At 35.7% G+C, this 20,744-nt stretch overlaps 2 protein-coding genes and 1 long non-coding RNA gene across 6 annotated transcripts in view; all 3 read left to right on the forward strand.

Moving 5' to 3' along the window:
* The window catches only part of LOC140771656 (disease resistance protein RPM1-like), a 37,539-nt gene that overhangs the window by 6,318 nt on the left and 10,477 nt on the right, over positions 1-20,744 (forward strand). The window lies entirely within an intron of this gene.
* Positions 2,319-10,125, forward strand: LOC140772186 (disease resistance protein RPM1-like). Of its 4 annotated transcripts, none has more exons than XR_012106262.1 (5): positions 2,354-2,436; positions 2,509-2,560; positions 6,274-9,126; positions 9,788-9,825; positions 9,901-10,125. XR_012106262.1 is itself a non-coding variant. In XM_073114114.1 (5 exons), the coding sequence occupies exons 3-4, from the start codon at positions 6,351-6,353 to the stop codon at positions 9,108-9,110; spliced, it is 2,688 nt and encodes an 895-aa protein (XP_072970215.1). In that variant the 5' UTR covers positions 2,354-2,436; positions 2,509-2,560; positions 6,274-6,350; the 3' UTR covers positions 9,111-9,126; positions 9,788-10,125. The 4 variants fall into 4 exon arrangements, 3 of the variants coding, with proteins under 3 accessions (XP_072970217.1, XP_072970215.1, XP_072970216.1); XM_073114114.1 differs by having other exon boundaries at positions 6,274-8,737; positions 8,810-9,126; positions 9,788-10,125; XM_073114115.1 differs by having other exon boundaries at positions 9,788-10,125.
* Positions 12,415-15,328, forward strand: LOC140772420 (uncharacterized). The gene is made up of 3 exons (XR_012106294.1): positions 12,415-12,536; positions 13,315-13,390; positions 14,514-15,328. It is a non-coding gene; the product is annotated as an uncharacterized lncRNA (long non-coding RNA).

Raw genomic sequence — 20,744 nt, forward strand, 5'->3', positions numbered from 1 at the left:
TTTGGGAAACTTTTGAACCTGCAAACGTTGGATCTCAGGGTAACTTACGTAGAGAAGTTGCCGAAGGAAGTTACCAGGCTACAGAAGCTAAGGCACCTGTTTGTGTTCTGTTATAATGACCGGCAATTGAGAACTTTTGATTTCTTAGGTGGTGTATCAGTTTCCGATGATATATGCAGTTTAAGAAGTTTACAAACTTTAGGCTGTATAGAATCCAGCAGAGTTTTAGTTCAGAAGATTGGAAGCTTGACAGAGGTAAGAACACTCCATATCATGAAGGTGCGACGGAGCTACTGTGAAGCTCTATGGGTCTCCCTCACAAAGATGCCTCGCCTCATTAGCTTGGGCCTTTTTGCAAGTAACTCAGATGAAATTCTTAATCTGGAAACTTTAGAACCTCTATCAAATTTGCAAAAACTGCACTTGAGAGGTAGGTTGGAGGAAGGGGTGGTACCCGCGATATTTAACAGCTTTGGAAATCTTAGGGACTTCAGAATGGGGTGGTCCGGATTACGAGAAGATCCGCTTCCTACCTTCTCTATCTTGTCTAACCTTGTTAGACTTCATCTCTGCAGGGTATACGATGGACAGGGGTTGGCCTTTCTCACAGGATGGTTCCCTAAGCTTAATTACCTGTATTTAGCTGATATGCTACAGCTTGTTTGGATTAACATAGAGGACGGCACAATGAAGAGCCTATAGAATCTACACCTTATTGGATTGCTAAATTTGCAAACGGTACCGGAAGGTGTTAAATACCTTAAATCAATCCAAAACATGTACCTAAGAGAAATGCCGGAAGCGTTCATGGAGAAGCTGGCAGGAACTGATCGGGAGATCGTTGAGCACATTCCCAACATTGTTTATTAAGGTTGATCTAATTTCCTCATAGATAAGTTTCATATTTTTCCAATGCGCACGCGCATCAGACAAAACTAATAGCCTCTCCATTAATATTATGCTTAGTTACTCAAACAGAGTACAGAAAGCAGCATGACTGTGTAACAGTTATGCTTAGTTACTAAGCTTGTTTACTGAGTTATATGTTGTATGATTTTTATCAGTCTCCTTTATTCCACCAATAAGAGCAAAGACTGGATTTGAAGGGGAAAGGATTAGACTAGCTCGAACACATACTTTACAGGTTGCAGAAGACATCAAACTAGATGACACATACTATAAAATAATTCATTGTTTTAATATTCTTCCCAAGCTGACTTTTTTATATAATGGCAGAAATCCCCTATATGTATTTGTTAGACTGATGCATTCATAAGCATCTAATTAATGAGCCATTGTCCCCGGGACAGGACTTTCTTTCATAGCAAGCGCTACTCGGTCATATCTAGGCTGGCGGTTGTTGCGGGGTCTTGGAAATTTTGCAAGGTGTCAAGTTGTTAATGAATTATTTCCTACTAAAAGTTGTGAGAAAGTTAAAAATTTTCCTACGTCAAAAAAAAAAAAAAAATGTTTTAAATTTGGCACGCCTCTCATACAATAAGAAACTATTCAATTTTGCAGTGGTGCATGGAAAGAAAAAAAGAAGAAGAAAGGATTTTATTTCGATAAGGCATTTTTTTTTTGTCATATTTTAAACTGAATTCCCTTTGCCAGCTATATTTCTGAAAAAAACGTTAGGACTTTTATTTTTTTCAGAACTGAGCTTGGGACATTTTAATAAACTTAAAATGTAGACTTGACTTAATCGAGTAGAATAGTTTTAAATAAAAATAATATATATTAATATTGTAGATCTAGCCGTCAAAAAAGCTCTTGCAGAATAGTTTTAAATAAAAATAATATATATTAATATTGTAGATCTAGCTGTCAAAAAAGCTACTTATGAGCTTAGCTCAACTACAAGCTGAGTTAGACTCAACTTATTTAAGCTCGGTTTAAATTAGTTCAATCTATTTTCTAATATAATATAATGTATATTTGTCTCTTTTAAAATTTATAGTGATGTATATACAGTTAATAACGCACTTATCTATCCAATCCATAAAATATTGTATTATTGTAATTATAAAGTAAATATGCAATATTTTTTCAAAAAAAATTGAGCCATCTTGAGTTGAGTTGAGCCAGTTCGATAATCTTATTGAGCCGAGCTAAACTTCAATCAAATTCGAGCCGAGCAAACTTTGGTTCAACTCGCTCAAACTCGGTTCTTTGACACCTCTACTTGTCTATTTAATATTTGTAGGCCATAATGTGTCACAGGACGAAAAGTCAAGCACTTCTAATTAAACGGCTAATTTGTCTTTTTAATTATAGAAATCAATTTGTCCCCGTTCACCATTACTGTCTATTTAACACCGATCCATAAGGTTTTCTTAATTCAAGCGGTAGCCGGAAGGCAAGCAGTTCTTCTTCAAAGCTATGAAGATGGCATCATCTTTGAGGCGTTTGATCCTTCTTCCTAAAAGTTAAGAGGTATGCTGTTCTTTTTAGCAATTCACTGTTCAAGTTGAGTAGTACTTCACAGTCTTACCTATTACAACGCAGCTTCAGCAATCAGCACCTAGGTAGAAGGAACTGTGAGATACTATGGCTTCTGGTATGATTTATTATTATTTCCTCATTAGAGTGAGTGATTGTCTCACAGACTATCTAAACAAAGTATTAAGTCTCTGACCTTTCCTAAATGCCCTACAAAGGCTATTGTTTCCAATAGACTTTTGATGAGCAAAAAACCATCATTTACAACAATTTATCTTTGGTTCAACTTAATTTCATGGTTTCTACTGAAATTTCCTAATTTGCAATAGTTTATCTTTCGGCTATTGTTAAACCACAGCTCGTTTGCCATAATTTTTTCTGGATATACTCGCTTATTGAATTTAGGGAATATTTCTTATCTATTTTGTGAATTATACTTAGTCTTCAAGAGATGTTTTATTTTTTCTTATAATTTTTATTTAATATCTTGGGTTAACTTAATGTAATTGCAACGAACAAAATGATACCAAGAAAGGAATATTTTTATTATAATACACTGAATAATTTATAAAACATCTTAATTACTCATATCTCCTTCATTCTATTCTCTCACATCCATTTCATCATCCTCACCACCTCTTTATGCTCAAACCGGAGGTTTTCATTCTTAAAATAAAGTCGGTTGAGATGCTTGGCTTTCTTGATCTTCTCTCGTGAATCCCCACTTGGAGTAATGATAAATAGAAGAGGAGAAGAGGAAAGAGAAAGAAGGAAAAAAAAAAGGAGGAAGAGAAGAAGAGTACAAGGGGGAGACAAGGGAAGATGGTGGTGACGGGCAACTATAGTGAGAGGAGGTGGTTCAGGGGAAGATGAAGAAATACAATGGTGGATGGTAATTTAATTAATATCAATTAGTTAAAATAATGTTAGGATATTAAATAAAAATTATAGAAAAAAAAAGTAAATTATAAAATCCTCAAAAATAAGTTATGAATTATAAAATAAATAATATGGTGTGATTTGTAAGAATGCTCTTGAATTCTATCTATAGAAGCACGAAGCAAGCCGAAGACATCACATCATATGCCTTGCCAAGTCATATTTGCCACTAGCTCACTAGATGACTTCAATATAGGGCAGTCAAAAAAGCTAGTGGGCTCATGAGGCTCATAGGCTTGGCCCTAGCTCTAAATAAGCCAAGCCGAGCTAATATATTAGACTCGAAAGAATTAGCGAGCTGAACCGAGCTAAGACCATTGAATGGACATGCATTACTTTTCTATTATTATTCTAACTAAATTTTTGACGGAGAATGTATGATCATGCACACACTCTCTCGGGGGGTAAAAAAAAAACCACTCCACCACCCTCCTCCTTCGTCGACCGGCTTCTCTGACGGTCTCCTCCTCCTCCATTAGCAAGCCATCGCTACCTCCTCCTCCTTCAGTCCTCTCATCCTCCTCCTCCTACTCCTTCGATAAGTTGCTTCCTCCCCTATAATCAAGCTCAGGCTCAATCAAGTTTGCTTGAGTTGAACTAGGCCAAGCCTAAACATCAAACTATGGCTCTAAACTAATTTTAAGCAGCTTGCTCAAGCTCGACTCATTTACACCTCTAATGATGATAGACACATGATAAGAAAAAAGGAAAAATTATATTTTACCACTTTGTCCGTAGGCTTAAATTCACTTTACTCTTGAAGTATTATTTGTGCCACTTTGCTCTCTTATAGTTAAAATAAAACTAAAAAACTGTTATTTTTTCGTCATATTTGAGTAATTTATAAGTCTAATTTAAAGATATTTATTAAAAACAAAGTTGTAGATGATTAGATAAGGTTTCTAATGTGTCTAAAATAATCTTGATCGGATTTCAAATAATAAAGATATGATAAAAATATATATACATTTAATATATTTATTATCTGGAATCCGATTGATATTATTTTGATGTGTTAAAAAATTATCTATAACTTTGTGTCTAACGTATTTTAAACTTCAACCCGTTGATTGATTAAATATAATAAAAAATAATAATTTTAATTTGAATATAATTATAAGAGAGTAAATTATGGCAATGTAAACCAGAGGTTGTGAAATGGATTTTGGCGTGAAAATAAAATATAGTTTCTCCTTAAAATAATTATATATAAATCTTTGAAAGCATATGGGAATCTTTTAATTTTATTTACAGTTTCACACATTTTTTTTTTTTTTGTAAAAATAACCATGACATCCTTAAACTTATTTTAACAGAGAAAGTCATAGACACATAAAACTAAATGACTTTTTTCTTTTCCGATTTTTTATTCATTAGGAAAGAGAATGTAAACTTTAGATTTAGAGGAGAGTGGAGCAGAGTAAATATAAAGAGAGGATATATATATATTATTATATATTCTTCAAGTGTGTACCTGAGTGACAAAATAATAAAAATATATAAAATAGTTTTGGAGTGGAGTTTCTTTTGATGGATTCTCCCAATAGAAGTAAAGTTATTTCTTACTTTTCTTCAATTAATATCAGAGTGTATCTGGATTTATATTTTTTAATTAGTATTTTTGGATTTTATATATACTAACTCTGAATTTTGTAGATATTAACTCTAAATTTCATAGTTACAAACTTTAGGTTCCATTATTATAATATTGATTCTTACGATACTACTATAAATTTTAGATATAATAACTATAAATACATTCCGTTATAAATAATATAACTCATTATATTGAATTGGACCAATATACTAAAACTAGGTTCGGTAGTTTATATATTCAAATTTTATATATAATAACTTTAGATTTTTATAGTTATTAATTATTAGTTTTGTAATTACTAACTAGGATTGATAATTACTAATTATGGATTCCTAAAATATATCTATAAAATCCACATATATATTTATAGAATTCACAAATAAATATATTTATGGAATCCAAAGATAAATTTTCACATAATCTAAAGATGAATATTTGTAAAATCTATAATTATATCTATGGAATTTATAAATATTATCTTAGTCCATCTTTATGTTTATACATAAACATATAATTTTTATCTTCAACAATGTCGATAAAGGAATTAATAGTTTTCTAGATATATATTATAATGATGATTTGTTGGTTTCTTGGTAGTTTATAGTGTAACTGAACTTATCTGGATATTCTATTTGAATCTCCATGAATATTTTTATAAACCAACAAGTAAAGCTGTTTGATTTTGGTTGCAATCTTCTCTGTTGACTTTCTTATTTGTGATTTACTCGTTTATCTGCTATTATTTCAAATTCCCTTTCACCTCACCTCCCATCACATGCACAGTTCTAATTGTTGTTTGGTACAAATTGACTGCATTAGGTTAGAATATTAAGCTAGCTAGTCAATTAGATTAATTAGAGTATGCAAGCCATTTGACTAGTCAATTAGTTTTGAGGTGACTCTTAATTTTTCCTATGCCAATAAATTACTATAACCTTTTGAATTTTCTAGATAATACAAATCAAAGAGTTATATATAATAATTAAGAGTCATGTATGATAATTAAGTCATATAGTATATCTAAGAGTCATGTAAACCTATATATATATATATATATTTTTTTTTTTTTTTTTTTTAAGTAGTCTAATCTTGTGCAAGTGAAGTAAAAAATTTTAAAATTTTTATCTTTCTCATTTTGTGTTAAGTAGCAAAAGAATAACCTTCTCTTGAATTTTCTACCACCTTCTCCTAACACAAAAGTCTTGATTCGGCTTAAGAAGATTTCTTGTATCCAATATTCAAGGATGCAAGTGTCATATTCCACTCAACTGATTCTTCCCATTCAATAATTGCAGTGCAACAGTGCTGAAGCAAATTTTCTTTTAGTATTCGAGCTCCTAAAGAAAAAGAATCTGAAATTAGGAGAGCAAGTATGGCGGAAGCTTTGGTGTTTCTTGTCCTTAAAAAGATTGGTGCATCCTTGGCTGAATCAGCAACGTCTACAATAACCTCCAAGCTAGTAAAAGACATATCCGTTCTTACAGAAGTAGACAACAGAATGAAGAATATTGAGAGTGAGTTTGTAGTGATGCAAGCCTATATAAGTCATGCAGATGTATATAAAGCCAATGATAAAACCTTTGAGGCCTGGTTGGAACAATTAAGAAAGGTAGCATACGAGGTTGAGGACACCATCGATGAGTATACATATCTCACTGGGAAACAACAGACAAGCAGGAAGATGAGATTTTTCAGGAAAATCTTTCCTTATTCCAAGAATAATGTTGCATTGCGCAATATTGCAGATCAGCTTAAACAACTCGAAGCCCGTCTTCAGAACCTCACAAGTATAAAAAATAGATATAGCATTTCAATTACTGAAAGAGGAGGAAGTAGCAACCTAAATAATTATGCTCACGGGGAGCAGCATGTATCAGAATCTCCTTACTTTACTAGTGAAGATGAAATTGTAGGTTTTGGAAAGGAAACCCAAAATCTGATTGAGTGGTTGACAGATGGGAAGCAAGGTCGTGCGATCATTTCCATCTGTGGCATGGGGGGATTGGGTAAAACAACTCTTGCAAGTAGCATTTACAAAAATGAAACAACTAAAAGACACTTTGGGTATCGTGCATGGGTATCGGTCTCTCAAAGCTTTCAGGTTGATGATTTATTAAGAAGAATAGCAAAGAAACTCTTCGAAAAGAATCAGACAATTCCAAATGACATTGACACGATGGATCATACCAAATTGGTGGAGACACTTCAAAGCCATCTGCACGGAAGAAGGTATTTCATTGTCTTGGATGACGTGTGGAACAAAGAAGCATGGTCACTTTTAAAACGTACATTCGTAGAAAACAATTGCGGAAGTAGAGTAGTCATTACAACTCGGAGCGAAGACGTGGCCTCATTAGCAGACGAAGACCGTAAAATGAAGCTAACAACTCTATCAAAAGAGGAAGCATGGGATCTCTTCTGTAAAAAGGCCTTTGAGAGACTAGATGGAAAGAGATGTCCTGCAAGTCTCAAGAATTGGGCCGACAAGATTGTGGAGAAGTGCCAAGGCTTGCCACTAGCTATAATAGCTATTGGCAGTCTGCTCTCCTACAAAGAAAAGGAGGAACAAGAGTGGAGATCATTCTGCAAGCAACTTAATTGGCAACTAGAAAATAACCCAGAGCTGAATGGGGTGGCAAATAGGGTTCTAAATCTCAGCTTCATCGATCTACCAAGCTATCTGAAGAATTGCTTCCTATACTGTGGCCTATTCCCTGAAGATTATATGATTAAGAGAAAAACGATAATTAAGCTCTGGATAGCTGAAGGGTTCATTGAGGAGAGGGGACCAGGGATGACGATGGAGGAAGTGGCTGAAGTCTACCTGAAGGAACTCGTGCATAGGTGTTTGTTACAAGTAGTGGAAAGGAATGACTTTGGAAGGGTTAAAGTGCTTCAAATTCATGATCTTGTTAGAGAAATAACTCTAACAAGATCGAGGAAAGAGATGTTTGGTATTGCACATGCTAATCCAGAGGTAATAGAACTGGGAGATGAAGCTCGGCGTGTATCCATTCATAGAGGTAGTGGGACCTTACAACCTAGCAAAGGTTCACTACAGCTTCGCTCTTTCTTGTTGTTTGACAAGCAATTATCATCTTCTTGCATACACAATGTTTCATCCAACTTCAGATTATTAAGGGTTCTCTCTCTTAGATACGCCAATATTGATAAGGTGCCCAATGCGGTGGCTGACTTATTTAATTTGCACTATCTAGATTTATCATATACTAAAGTGAAGAATATCCCCACATCGCTGGGCAGGCTTTTGAATCTACAGGCGTTGGATCTCAGTTGTACTTTTGTATTGAAGTTGCCGAAGGAAGTTACGATACTAAAGAAGCTAAGGCACCTGATCGTGTGGTGTATTAATGACAGGCAGTGTAGAACTTTTGATTGCTTAAGTGGTGCATCGGTTTCCAATGATATATGCCGTCTGAGAAGTTTACAAACTTTACAAAATATAGAAGCCAGCAGAGTTTTAGTTCACAAGATTGGTAGCTTGACGCAGCTAAGAAGCCTCTATATCATGAAAGTGCGACAAAGCTATTGTGAATCACTGTGTGCCTCCCTCGCAAAGATGCCACACCTCAGTAAAATTTCCCTTTATGCAAGTAACCCAGATGAAATTCTTAATCTGGAAACTTTAGCACCTCTACCGAATCTGCAAAAATTGTGGTTGACGGGCAGGTTGGAGGATGGGGCGGTGCCCTCGACATTTAGCAGTTTTGGAACTCTTAGGGAGTTAACAATGAGATGGTCTGGACTACGGGAAGATCCGCTTCCTGCCTTGTCTATCATGTCTAACCTTGTTATACTTGATCTCTGCAGGGTGTATGATGGGCGGGGATTGGCCTTTCTCGTAGGATGGTTTCCTAAGCTTAAGCACATGTATTTAGCTGACATGCTACAACTTGTTTGGATTAACATAGAGGATGGCACAATGAAGAGCCTACAGCATCTGCACCTTATTGGATTACAGAATCTTGGGAGGGTGCCACAAGGTATTAAATACCTTAAATCAATCCAAAACATGTACCTAATGGATATGCCAGCAGCGTTCATAGAGAGCCTAGAAGGAAGTGGTCGGGAGATCGTTGAGCACATCTCCAACATTGTTTATAAGGATTGATCTAATTCTCTCAGTGGTAAGCTCCATGTGTTGCCAATATTATACATGAAAAGGAAATTTCATGGCACTTGCACGTTAGACAAAGATCATAACATTTTACTGATTTTTCCATCAATCAGATGATTTGTATTGGATTCAATAATTCATGGATGCAGCAAAATTTGGCCTCTCTATTAATGTTATGCATAGTTACTAATATACTGTACAGAAGCAGCATGATTGTATTACATCAGTTCAGTTCCATATATAGTTTATGCTTAACTAAGTGGTTTTTTAACAATAGACTCAGGTTTCCTGTCCAATGACCAGAAATTGAACATGAGATTAATGCCAATAATTTTGTCGTAATTTCCCTTATATTTAATTGGTTCGTAGGTTGAAAACAACGTTACCCAATAAAACCTCGTGGTTTTCCCATGCAAACTTCTCTTCTCAGTTTTTACCAAGTGTCACAAATTATTTCACTTTGTATGTCCTTTTTTTCCCCATTTTTTACTCTTTCGGACTCGACATATAAACTAGATTTTCTGTTATTATGTCATGTGTTTTAGAGAAAAGAGGCCATGCAGGAATCATATAGTTACAAGCTCTAGTTGTTCCATATTTTTCCGTTCTTCGTCATATATTGTTTTTGATGTTCACCACTTCAGCTTTTAATCAAATCATTGATGTTTCAGTGAGCATTACTGTGGTCATCTGGAGTAAAGTATGTCATGTAAGTGCATCTTCTACTCCGGTACACTTATTGGTATCTACCTGGTTTTATCATCCCGTTACTTTTGTTGCACAGGAGAATTGAACTTGAGAAAAGTTGGGTCTCAATTAGTAATCTGGAGCTCTTGTAGCGTGATGAAAAATACCTCATGTTACCATTATATGTCTGTGGAGTCATCTTGGCTTGTTTACCGAGCTATCTGTTGTATGATTTTTATCAGTCTACATTACGCCACCAATAATAACAAAGAACTCAATTACAATTGTTACATAATAGGTACTCTATGTAATCCGTTGAAAAATAAATAATTTGTTCCATTTGTTTTTTGTTTTTTATATTAATTGAGCAATATTTGTATCTCTGTTATCTTCGTCACCACTTTGTTTGTTATTATGTTTTTTTTTGCTATATTATGCTGAGCATAAAACTAGCAAGCACATAGAAGTTTATTTAGACTTGTAGTCGAATCACTATTTAGACTTATGATATGTTTATGGATGATAGCCTCATGATTCATGAATTAGGATTCTAATAGTTTTTGTTTCACATAAATCTGAGATTGGCGTGATAAATTAGAAATAAAAAAGTGAGAAAATATCAGAACGAGACATAAGTAGAAATATCTGAAATTACAACGATCGTCGAAGGGTGCTAGAAGGCCAAGAGTGGTGGTGGATCGCCATAAGGTAGGATGGCTCGTGGAGATGATGGTGGTTAGGGTTTGAAAGCTTAAAAGTGTTCTACGGTTAAAATCTACTCCTATAAAAATAAGACGATCTAATAGTTATAATAAAATAGTAAATACGATAATAATAAATTAGCTAAACTCGATAATTTCTCAATCCTTGTATGCTTAAACAAAAGAGCCCAACCCCTTTATATATAGAGATCATGTACAATGAGCCATACTAGGACTAGCTTTAAAGATTTACACAACTTGAATTAGAACTTGCCTTAAAAGCTTACATTACTTAATTAAACTTATCTTATAGACTTACATGACTTAATCAGACTTATATTAGAAGCTTAGATGACTTAATTAGAATTATCTTAAAGGCTTACATGAGTTAACTAGACTTAAGAACTTACATAAAAAATAAACATAAATCAATTAAAAAATAAGTAAACTCGAACAATAAAATTATATATATAATATATTTAATATACTTGTTATGCCTTTATCATCTAAGATCTAATTTGTATTCTTTTCTATGCATCAAAAGTTTATCTGATTATTTATAATTTTGTCTCTAATAGGTATTTTCAAATTTAACTCATAATTAATTAAATATGATGAAATATATAATAACTTTAGTTTAAATATAATCATAAAAGAGTAAACTGCTGCAAATAAAAGAGTGAAATATATTTAGGCTAGTGAAGATAAAATATAGTTTCCCTAAAAGAAAACGTATATATAAATTTGATAACATATGCAAATATCCGACTTCAATAATTGTAGGCTGCAATGGTCCCCCAACGACCAACATAAAAAAAGTATATGTAAATTTAGGTTAAGTAAGATATTTTAAATTGGGTAAGAATATTTTAGTAATCTTATTAGTGTAGTTAAGTTAATCTAGGAGTTTAATACTTTCTACGTATATTTAATAAACTAGCTCATATTTATTATAGGTGAAAAGACAACATGTTAAATGCAAATTCCTCAATTGTCTAATACAAAATACAACCTGATATTTTTTTTTTACATTTTGCTGTCTGTCTGCATAATTAATAAATCTTTCCGTGAAAATATCAAATTTAAACAAAATTATTAAAATGGTCCCAAATGTATGTCACAGTTAATTAACTCATATTTTAATACTCAGTATTTATTTCAGATGTTTTTGAAGCATTTTTTGCTTGTTCCAGAGTTTTCTGTTTTGGGTTCTGCAGCATTTTAAGATGCATTATAGTATACATACATGCTTACGATATTGGCTACTTGTTTCATTTATTTAATGAGCTTACTATTTAAAGGTTGACTTTCTATGTCTTTTTTCCTTTCAGTTAATAACCATATACATTGAATTTCTGCAGGACTTTGATGCATAAATGCCTCCAAATAGTGGCAAGGCTAGTATTTGGGTTATTGTAGTCTAATGCAGGTAAATATTCAGCATTTCACTTCCACGCAGAGCAACAAGTTTTCTTATGAAGTTTATTTCTTATTATTGAAAAAATATTTCTAATTTGCATGTATGCTCCGCTGAGTGGTGTCAGTTTCCAATTGCTTCTTTCAGAGAAAAAGTGGGTATTGCTTGAAATATAGAGATGATGTTGTTAGTTTCATCTTTTCTTGAGCAGAAAATAATGATAAAACTAACTTCCCATTAAAGTGATTTAATTTTGTGCAGCCCCACAACATAATAAACTTTGCATGTTAGTTTGCCCATCCATAATTTGGTCTCCTCTTGGGTGCCTTCTCTTCTTTAATTTCCTTTATGACACTGTTTGTAACACCCCAAATTAAAAAAAAAAAAAAAAAAATTTCCCTGACCGACGCACGTGCCGAGCACGTGCGTCGGCCTGCCACCCTGCCACCCTCCCTCTTTTCTTTTCTTCTTCTCTTCCCTTCCTTGCCGTGCACGCCACCCTCCCCCCATCTCCCTTATCTCTTCCTTCCCTCACCGCAGCCTCCCTTCTTCTCTCTCTCTCCCTCGTGGTTGCCGACAGCCGCCGAAGCCACCGACTCGCCGACCCCCCCTCCGGTAAACCTCCTTCCTTTCTTTCCTTTCTCCTTCCCCTCCTCGGCCTCGTGCTGTGCCGGACCCTTGCCGCCGCTGCCCCTGCGCTGCGCCGCCGTCCCTGCGCTGCGCCGCCGGCCTCGTGCCGCGCCGCCGCAGCCCCGCGTCCCCGCAGCCTCGTGGGCGCTTCCCTCCGCCTCACCCTCCTTCCATCGGTGGTGGAAGGAGATGTGGTGGAGGGGTGGGGGGGTTAAACCCCACCCATTTTCCCCCCTTAGTGGGCTGCAGACCACTGCAGCCCACTAATCCTTTGGGGTGGGCTGCAGACCGCAGCCCACCAGCCCAGTTTGGGTGGGCTGCGGGCCGCAGCCCACCAAGACTCGGGTGGGCTGCAGACCGCAGCCCACCAGCCCAGTTTGGGTGGGCTGCGGGCCGCAGCCCACCAAGACTCGGGTGGACTGCAGACCGCAGCCCACCAGCCCAGTTTGGGTGGGCTGCAGGCTTCAGCCCATTAGCCCATTGTGGAGTGGGCTGCAGTCTGCAGCCCACTATTCCAACCTTGGTGGGCTGTGGCTAGGCCCCCAGCCCACCAAGGCCTTATTGCTTGTGGGTTGGGTTTGGGCCTACCCCTTTTGCCTCTAGCCTAGCCCATTTGGGGCCATTTGGACCCTATAACCTGATCCTTAATTTTGGGATAATATAGGATTCCTAGGATACCCTTGACTCGTACCAAACATAAATGTGCTAATAAGATAATTAATTCTATTAGTTCGCTAATGACTTTACTTGCGTGAATTAATAGGATTGACACCGCGTGAGGAAGATTTTGGGATCCCGGACTAGTGGACGAGTTTTACCTTACCGTGGAGACCCCCCAGGCGAGTAGAGTTATACAAATCTAGAATAACATGATACAGTAGGAAATGTCAGTATTAATGCATGCAGTCGGTACTCCCTGTTATATCTTTTGCATATGTAGTTATTTATAACCTGTTCATCATAGTATCATGAGAATGTTAATGTGTATGATAATGTTTTACATGTGTCCTGTATGATATACCGTTGCATAGATGTATGATTGCTGTGAATATGGACTGTAATGATCATGATGACTATAACATGCTTTATACACGTATAAACACTGCACTACTTCCACCTATCATTAGTAGTCGAATTCTGACTAGGCAGTACCCCTACTCACTCAGCCCAGGGTTAAGGGCAGAGTGTATCATATATGTCTATACTATTAGCGGCCTACACCTGAGGTCGGGAAGCCTGTGTGGCATTCAGGTAGTTATACTGCATAGTTAGGACTAGATTATGATGATAGAAGAACATGATTGTGAGGCGGGGATATAACTCTAGCGGTACCCGACGACGCAGGGTTAGGGCGTCTGTTGATGAGCCGAGGGCTCCTGATTCTCCCGCCGAGGGCGGTGATGATTTAGAGAGAGTGAGATATGGGCTTACGACCGGGGTCCTGAGTCTGATGGCCACAGACAACCGGTCACATGTAGTGTCGCCATACACGTGTAGGTAACATTACCGCTAGATGTGTATATATCCCCCCCTCGATGTATGTGATGATGGATGATTGTTTCGTAAGAGTATTTACCCTGTGTGGTGAATAGCTCGGTGAGCGATGATAAGTATGATTATTGTTTTGGTAGACATGAGATGACTGAACTGCTATTTTATTGCTGTACATAACACGTAAACCTATGATTGAGATGTGTACGAATAAGAGATTGTCTCAAACTTTATATCTGTGTGAACTGATCATAATATGTTTGGTAAACTAGCATGTTCCAAGATAGTGATTGGTAATCTTTATCAACTGCATTGACTTAGTAAATTGTGGTAAGTCATTTTAATAAGCATGTCGTTATCATTAGTAAATTTAGGCATACATTGGATATACACATGTGATGTTATTATTTTAGATTGTATGGATCCTACTCGCTGGGCTGTAAGCTCACCCCTCGTAGCATATTATTTCAGAGCTAGGGGACGCAGGTGCGGGTAGCGAGGAGTAGCCGCTTTCTTTCTTTTTAGTACGTATGTTAGTTGTATTAAGCCCCTACGAGGGTATGATGACGATGTTGTATCTTTTTGGACTTTAACTTAGTATTTTGGATGTATATTTGGAAGGCTTGTTGTGGCCTGTGGACTTGTATCCGGACTCTTATAATTGAGTTTATTTATGGTGAAATTGTGCTGTTGTGTGCCTTGTGAAATCCTTGTACTGACAGGTCATGTGATACACCGCGTGGGGGGATTTACTCACGCGGTTCCCACGTGTATTTGGAGGTCTGGGTGTTTCACTGTTAGAGTAATCTCATTTCTCTGCTTGGAGACAAAAGTGATGCATGAGGGACCCAATGCTAGTTGGACCATGCCTATCATATAAGTAGAGGATTTTTCAAGTTTGCAGTTGTTGTTAAGATGGGGGCTTCATAAGCATCTAACCGAGGAGAACTTTCAATCATTATACCATTGTTACATGTTAAGAGTTGTGTTAATGCTTCTGGTCTCGAAAATATTACTACTTGTTGAATTCTTACCTACAAGTTTAGTTTTTTATTTGGGTTTGCGTGTGTATGTGTGTGTTTGGTGAACCACCTGTGCTCTTCTCTTGTGGTTAAGTTTTTCCAAGTGGAATTTATTTACAAAGAGAGTGAAGCAAGGAGCCAAGGACAATTCATTTTCTAAGGTAGTATGATCTATATGAGAGAGTCCTCTACTTATATTATTGATAGTGGAAGGTCTTTTTTATTTGCGTCAGGTGAACCATCTACAATCTATACTCTTGTTCGAAGTGGGATTTATCTACAGAGAGAGTGAAGCAAGCATAGTTCATCAAAAAGGAAAAGGAAAAGGACAGTTCATGGAGGACGACAGTATGCCCGTTATAATAGAGACTTGGGATCCTCTACTTGTATATTATTGAGAGTGGACTTTTTTTTTCTTCCATGTGTTTCAGTGAATCATCTCTCCTTTTCATTTTTATCGAGATAAGATTTAGACTAAATTAAGATTCCTAAATTATGACTTATTATTACTTATACATTCTGAAGAAAAAAAAAAGTGATATCAAAATCCTATGAACTATTCAAATATTTTAAAAAGAATATTTTTCTTAACATACCATTTATTTTTCCATCTGAAATTGATATATAACCATTTTTGCACTCATTATATCAAACTTACACTAAAATATTTATACTCCCTCTAGCCAAAATCTTTTGTTAATCCTTTGAGACTTCCAATATTTTCCTCTTATATCTATTGCTCTCATTCTCAAACTCTCTCTCTCTCTCTCTCTCTCTCTCTCTCTCTCTCTCTCTCTTACACTCACTCTCATCATCTCTACATTGTCACATTTCTCTCTACTAATTCGAAACCGAATCCCAAGTCTTACCAGAGATGTTATGGTTTCTGATCAACCATTAGAAAGCTGACGTTCATCTGGTATGGTTTCCTCTAACTGCTCACTATTAGTTCATCATTAGGTTGAATGATATGACTCAAAAATCCGAGAATGTACTGTAAATTTGAGTTTTAGCTACAGGACACACACACACACACACACATATATTGCTGTTGAAAGAAGCTACATAACAATGTTACTTAAGATGCTTTTACCAACTTTTTACGGTTTCCACCCACTGAAGGTTCTTGTTTGAGTTAATTTTACAGCTCAAATAGAAAAGTAAGAACAACAGAAAACTCTGAAGATGAATAGATAATAATTTGATTTTCCTTTTCTATTGTTAGTTGTTGACTGTGATCTACGGCATGACATGAACTTTTTCACATCCTTCAAGAGGGTTTTAACTTTTTAACATCTCTTGGCATTCGCATGCCCTCATCTTTGTTTCCAAACATCCATCAGCCTATTTCCAAACATCGGTTGGACTAAATTTTGTGGTTTCTACTAAATTTCCTACTTTTAAATAATTCAGCTTTCATCTATCATTTACCGTATTTTTTTGGATGAACTTTGCTTATTGAAACTATCTTAGACTTTAACCTGCGAAATGGTTTTATCTGATTATCCAGTATGCTCAGCAGAAGGTTGCTACCTTACTAATTGTGTGATTTAGAAACAAAAAAGGTATCTCACATAATTTACAGAATGTAAAAAGAATACACGTATCTCGTAGAATAACCGACAAAATAATTTTGATTCTGTGAGAGGTAATCGTTGTTGTTCATTGTAGATTGTTTACATGTCTGAAACTTCAAATATTTATTCCCACTTCCCCAATGAAATATCTTTAAATTGCAATCTATCAACGATGAGTTGCTTTTCGTGCCTATAACTATATCTGTAATGACTTTTTTTTTAAAAAAAAATAATTATATCTACAACGATGAATTGCTTTCCATATTTGGTTTGTAATGTAAGACACCCTCGAGCTCGAGATTAATAGCTTGCGTCTCTATAGCTCTCGAGACAACAACGACCACGACCTTCAAATAGCACCTCCACTTTCATTAAGGATTTTTTTTTTTTTTTTTTTTTGATATCCTCCATGCGAGTCTTCCTAAACCTTCAAATAACTCTCCCCATTTATATATCTAGAAGGGAAATCAATTTTCTCTAAAATTATAATATCAGTTATCGATTTTGGGGGAAAAGCTCAACTCGGGCTAAAATTCTCTTCAATTCGGTAGTGTGTTTTAACGGCTCGGAGCCAGTTGTTCGAACGCCGGAGCATGTCGTCCCATGTCTCAATTAATTCTACATTCTCAGGTAAAAGTCTTTCAAAGGATATTTAATAGATTTCGGACGTTTGGAGTACGTTCGAACAACTTTGATAGATTTAGCTTCTTTTTTACATTTGTCTTTTATTAAACATTGTGCCACAGCAATAAAGTTTTGCATGGGATTATTTTGTTAAAGTTCTTCAAAGTTGGTATTTGGAACAGTTTTAGTAAATATATCCGTCAATTTGTCTTAAAACCCATATTTATACGCTCGCTCTCTTCGCAAGCACTTTTTCTGGATGCTCCACTTCAACTTTGTCCTTGTATAAAAAATGGAACGCTTCTTTTATATCGTATAGATAATTATTTATTAATTTATTTGATAAAGATTTAACGGTTAAGATCCTTAAGAGTATAATAGGAATATAAAAAAAATTAAAAGATATTACCAGTTCAATTGGTAATTATTTAAAATATATTATTTTGCATATTATTTTTTGATAATTATATTCTCTTAATAATTTATCAAGTAAAATACATATACATTCTTAACTAAAAGTAATATATATATATTACATATCGAATAAGAGTGATGATGTCTTTTTATGATTAACTTGATGAAAAAGTCTAATTAAATTTTTTCTCTTTAATTATTTTTTAATTATTTACAATATATCTCTCATTAGTTTAAGATTGATTTAAACTAACATTTAATAACATATAGAGATAGAGAATTATATTTAAATTGAAGTCTATCTCTAAAGAATCAAATTTAAATTATTTAGTATTAAATGATATATCCTATAATTAAGGCATAATCATGTCTATTATAATTATATCTAATACAGAGAAATCTTAATGGAAGAAAAGAACATGTAGCCTAAAAGTTTAGTCACACGTAATCAAATCTTCTTAACTAATATGCCCATTTTTTTTACATAATATAGTTTTAGAATCAGTACCGGAAAACCGTATCGGATATTAAAACTAGCTATTATAACCGTTAGATTAAGATTATAAATTCTAAAGAGTTATTAAAATATTTGCCTAAAAAATAAGGTTTGCTATTAATTTCATTACTTTTTGGTTGTCGCAACTAACCTTCATCAAATAATCAATCTCCGAGTATCACTAACTTTTTTTTTTTTTTTGAAAGAAGGTTCATAGACCAAACTATCACTAACTAAAGTCTGCAATTGTACATATTCTTATACTGCAAGGGGTACTGCTTTATACTCTGACTTATGTTTTGCTACACCACAATACACCCGATAAACTCAAGCCAAAAAACATAAGCTGATTTCAACTCTCTCATCAAGATCACCAACCCAGTTTACATTTGTGAAACCTATAAGTTCAAAACTTACATTCTTCTTATAAAGTAGATCAACTTTTAAACAGGAATTAACAAACTTAATAATTTTTTTGCATCCAAGTGAGAATTTCTAGGTGCTTCCATATATTGGCTCACTACTCCAATTGAAAATATAATGTCCAACCTTATAATTGTGAGATACAATACGCAAACTTCAATTGCCCAAAAAAGTTTTGAATCTCCAAGAACTTTGCCACCACATTTCCTGAATTGATGTTCATATGCATGGGAGCAAAACATAATTTACTTTCTTGCAACCCAAACTAGTTAACAAGTTTGATGCATAGTGCTTTTGAGAAATAAAATTGCATTCATCTTTCTCTATCTCCAATCCAAGAAAATAACTTAGCTCAAGTTCTTAATTTCAAAATGGATAACAAGCTTATTGTAAAACATATTAGTCTCTTTGTTATTATCACCGGTAATAATTATGTCATTCACATATGTTGTGCAAAACTACCAAATGGGTGAAGGAAGCGGAAGCAAGACCTTCACCCCCAAATATCTCAAAATAGGAATAGCGAAAGAGAACACAATGCAAAGCTTGAAAACTCCAATGAAAGGATGCTAATGGTGATAGAAAAGCCCTAAGCAACTTCTAATCATGGATTAACACCCTAATATAAGCAAACACCATAAAGACAACAATGGAGACAATAGAGAGAGAGAGAGACAAGATTTACGTGGTTCGGCGATGTGCCTATGTCCACGGGCAGAGCAATCTTCTTTTCTATGCAAATCCCTCACTTACAAAGAGTTTAATAACTCTAATCACTCTCAATACAATGGTGGCTCAACCCTCATTAATGTTCTTCCAACCACTAACCATTAAAAAACTCACTTTAGTATTTATAGTCAGGTTCAGATTTGGGAATTTTCAGTGTCGCGTTCGAATGCACTCGGGGCGCGTTAGGACGCACCTAATGTTAATACAGCAAAACTCAAGGGGCGTTCGAACGCAGGAGGGGTCTGTTTGAACGCCTGCAGAAACAGCTGCTCTCGGGTTGGTCCGCGTTCAAACGCGGCTAGGGCCGTTCGAACGCCTGTAGAAAGTCTGCTCTCGGGTTGGCTAGCGTTCGAACGCGGCTGGGGCCGTTCGAATGCCTGCTTCACAGACTGTTCTCTGTTTGAGCCCGCGGAACGCCCTCAGGGCACATTCGAACGCGCGGCACAGAAATGCTGATACATGCTAAATTTTTTGCTGAAAATTGAATTTGAGCCAATTTTTAACAATTCTCTACCTTGGCGAAGAACTCAAAACTTCAGCAAATCACTCTCCATTATTCCAAAGTGACTTAATCATCCAAAAGGTGCTCCGACTGCAAATTTGCGTCCTAAGACGCCAAACCAAACTTGGTCAATAGTGAGTGACATTAATCAAATCCAAACAATGTTGGAATTTGATTTTGGTCACTACTTTTGTCAACATATCACTCGGATTATCAGCAGTTCCAATCTTGCAAAGTGAAAAAATATCATTTTCTTCCAAAATTTCTCTCACAAAGTGGAAACGAACATCAATATGCTTTGTCCTTGTGTGATGAACTTGATTCTTAGCCAAACAAATTGCACTTTGGCTATCACAATGTACCTCCACCTTCTTCTGGCATACACCCAAGTCATCCATCAGACCAAGCAACCAAATAACCTCCTTTATAGCCTCTGTCACTGCCATATACTCAGCCTCTATGGTAGATAAAGCAACAGTCGACTGTAAGGTAGACCTCCAACTCACCGGCCCTCTAGCAAGTGTGAAAACATATCCCGTAGTGGATCTACGCTTATCCAAATCACCTACATAGTCCGAATCCACATATCCAGTAAGATGTAGACCAAGTCTATCATCTTTCATAAATTTTAGTCCAACACCCACAATACCATGAATATATCTCAGAATCCATTTCACAGCCTGCCAATGCCCTTTTCCTAGAGCTTGCATATATCTACTAACAATGCTAATAGCTTGTGAAATATCTGCATTAAGCTTCCAACTGCACTTGCATATGGTACCTTAGACATAGACTCTCTCTCGGCATCTGAAGTGGGTGACATAGCTGCACTGAGCCTAAAATAAGGTGCCAACGGTGTACTCACTGACTTTGTTTTGCTATCCACTCCAAACCACTGCAATACCTTCTTTAAAT

The sequence above is a fragment of the Typha angustifolia genome, chromosome 12, assembly GCF_048772165.1.
Source record: "Typha angustifolia cultivar Huaian chromosome 12, ASM4877216v1, whole genome shotgun sequence".
NCBI classification, from domain to species: domain Eukaryota; kingdom Viridiplantae; phylum Streptophyta; class Magnoliopsida; order Poales; family Typhaceae; genus Typha; species Typha angustifolia.

Coding starts and splice junctions, on each gene's coding strand:
- LOC140772186 (XM_073114116.1), top strand. CDS start 6,351: ATGGCGGAAGCTTTGGTGTTTCTTGTCCTTAAAAAGATTGGTGCATCC.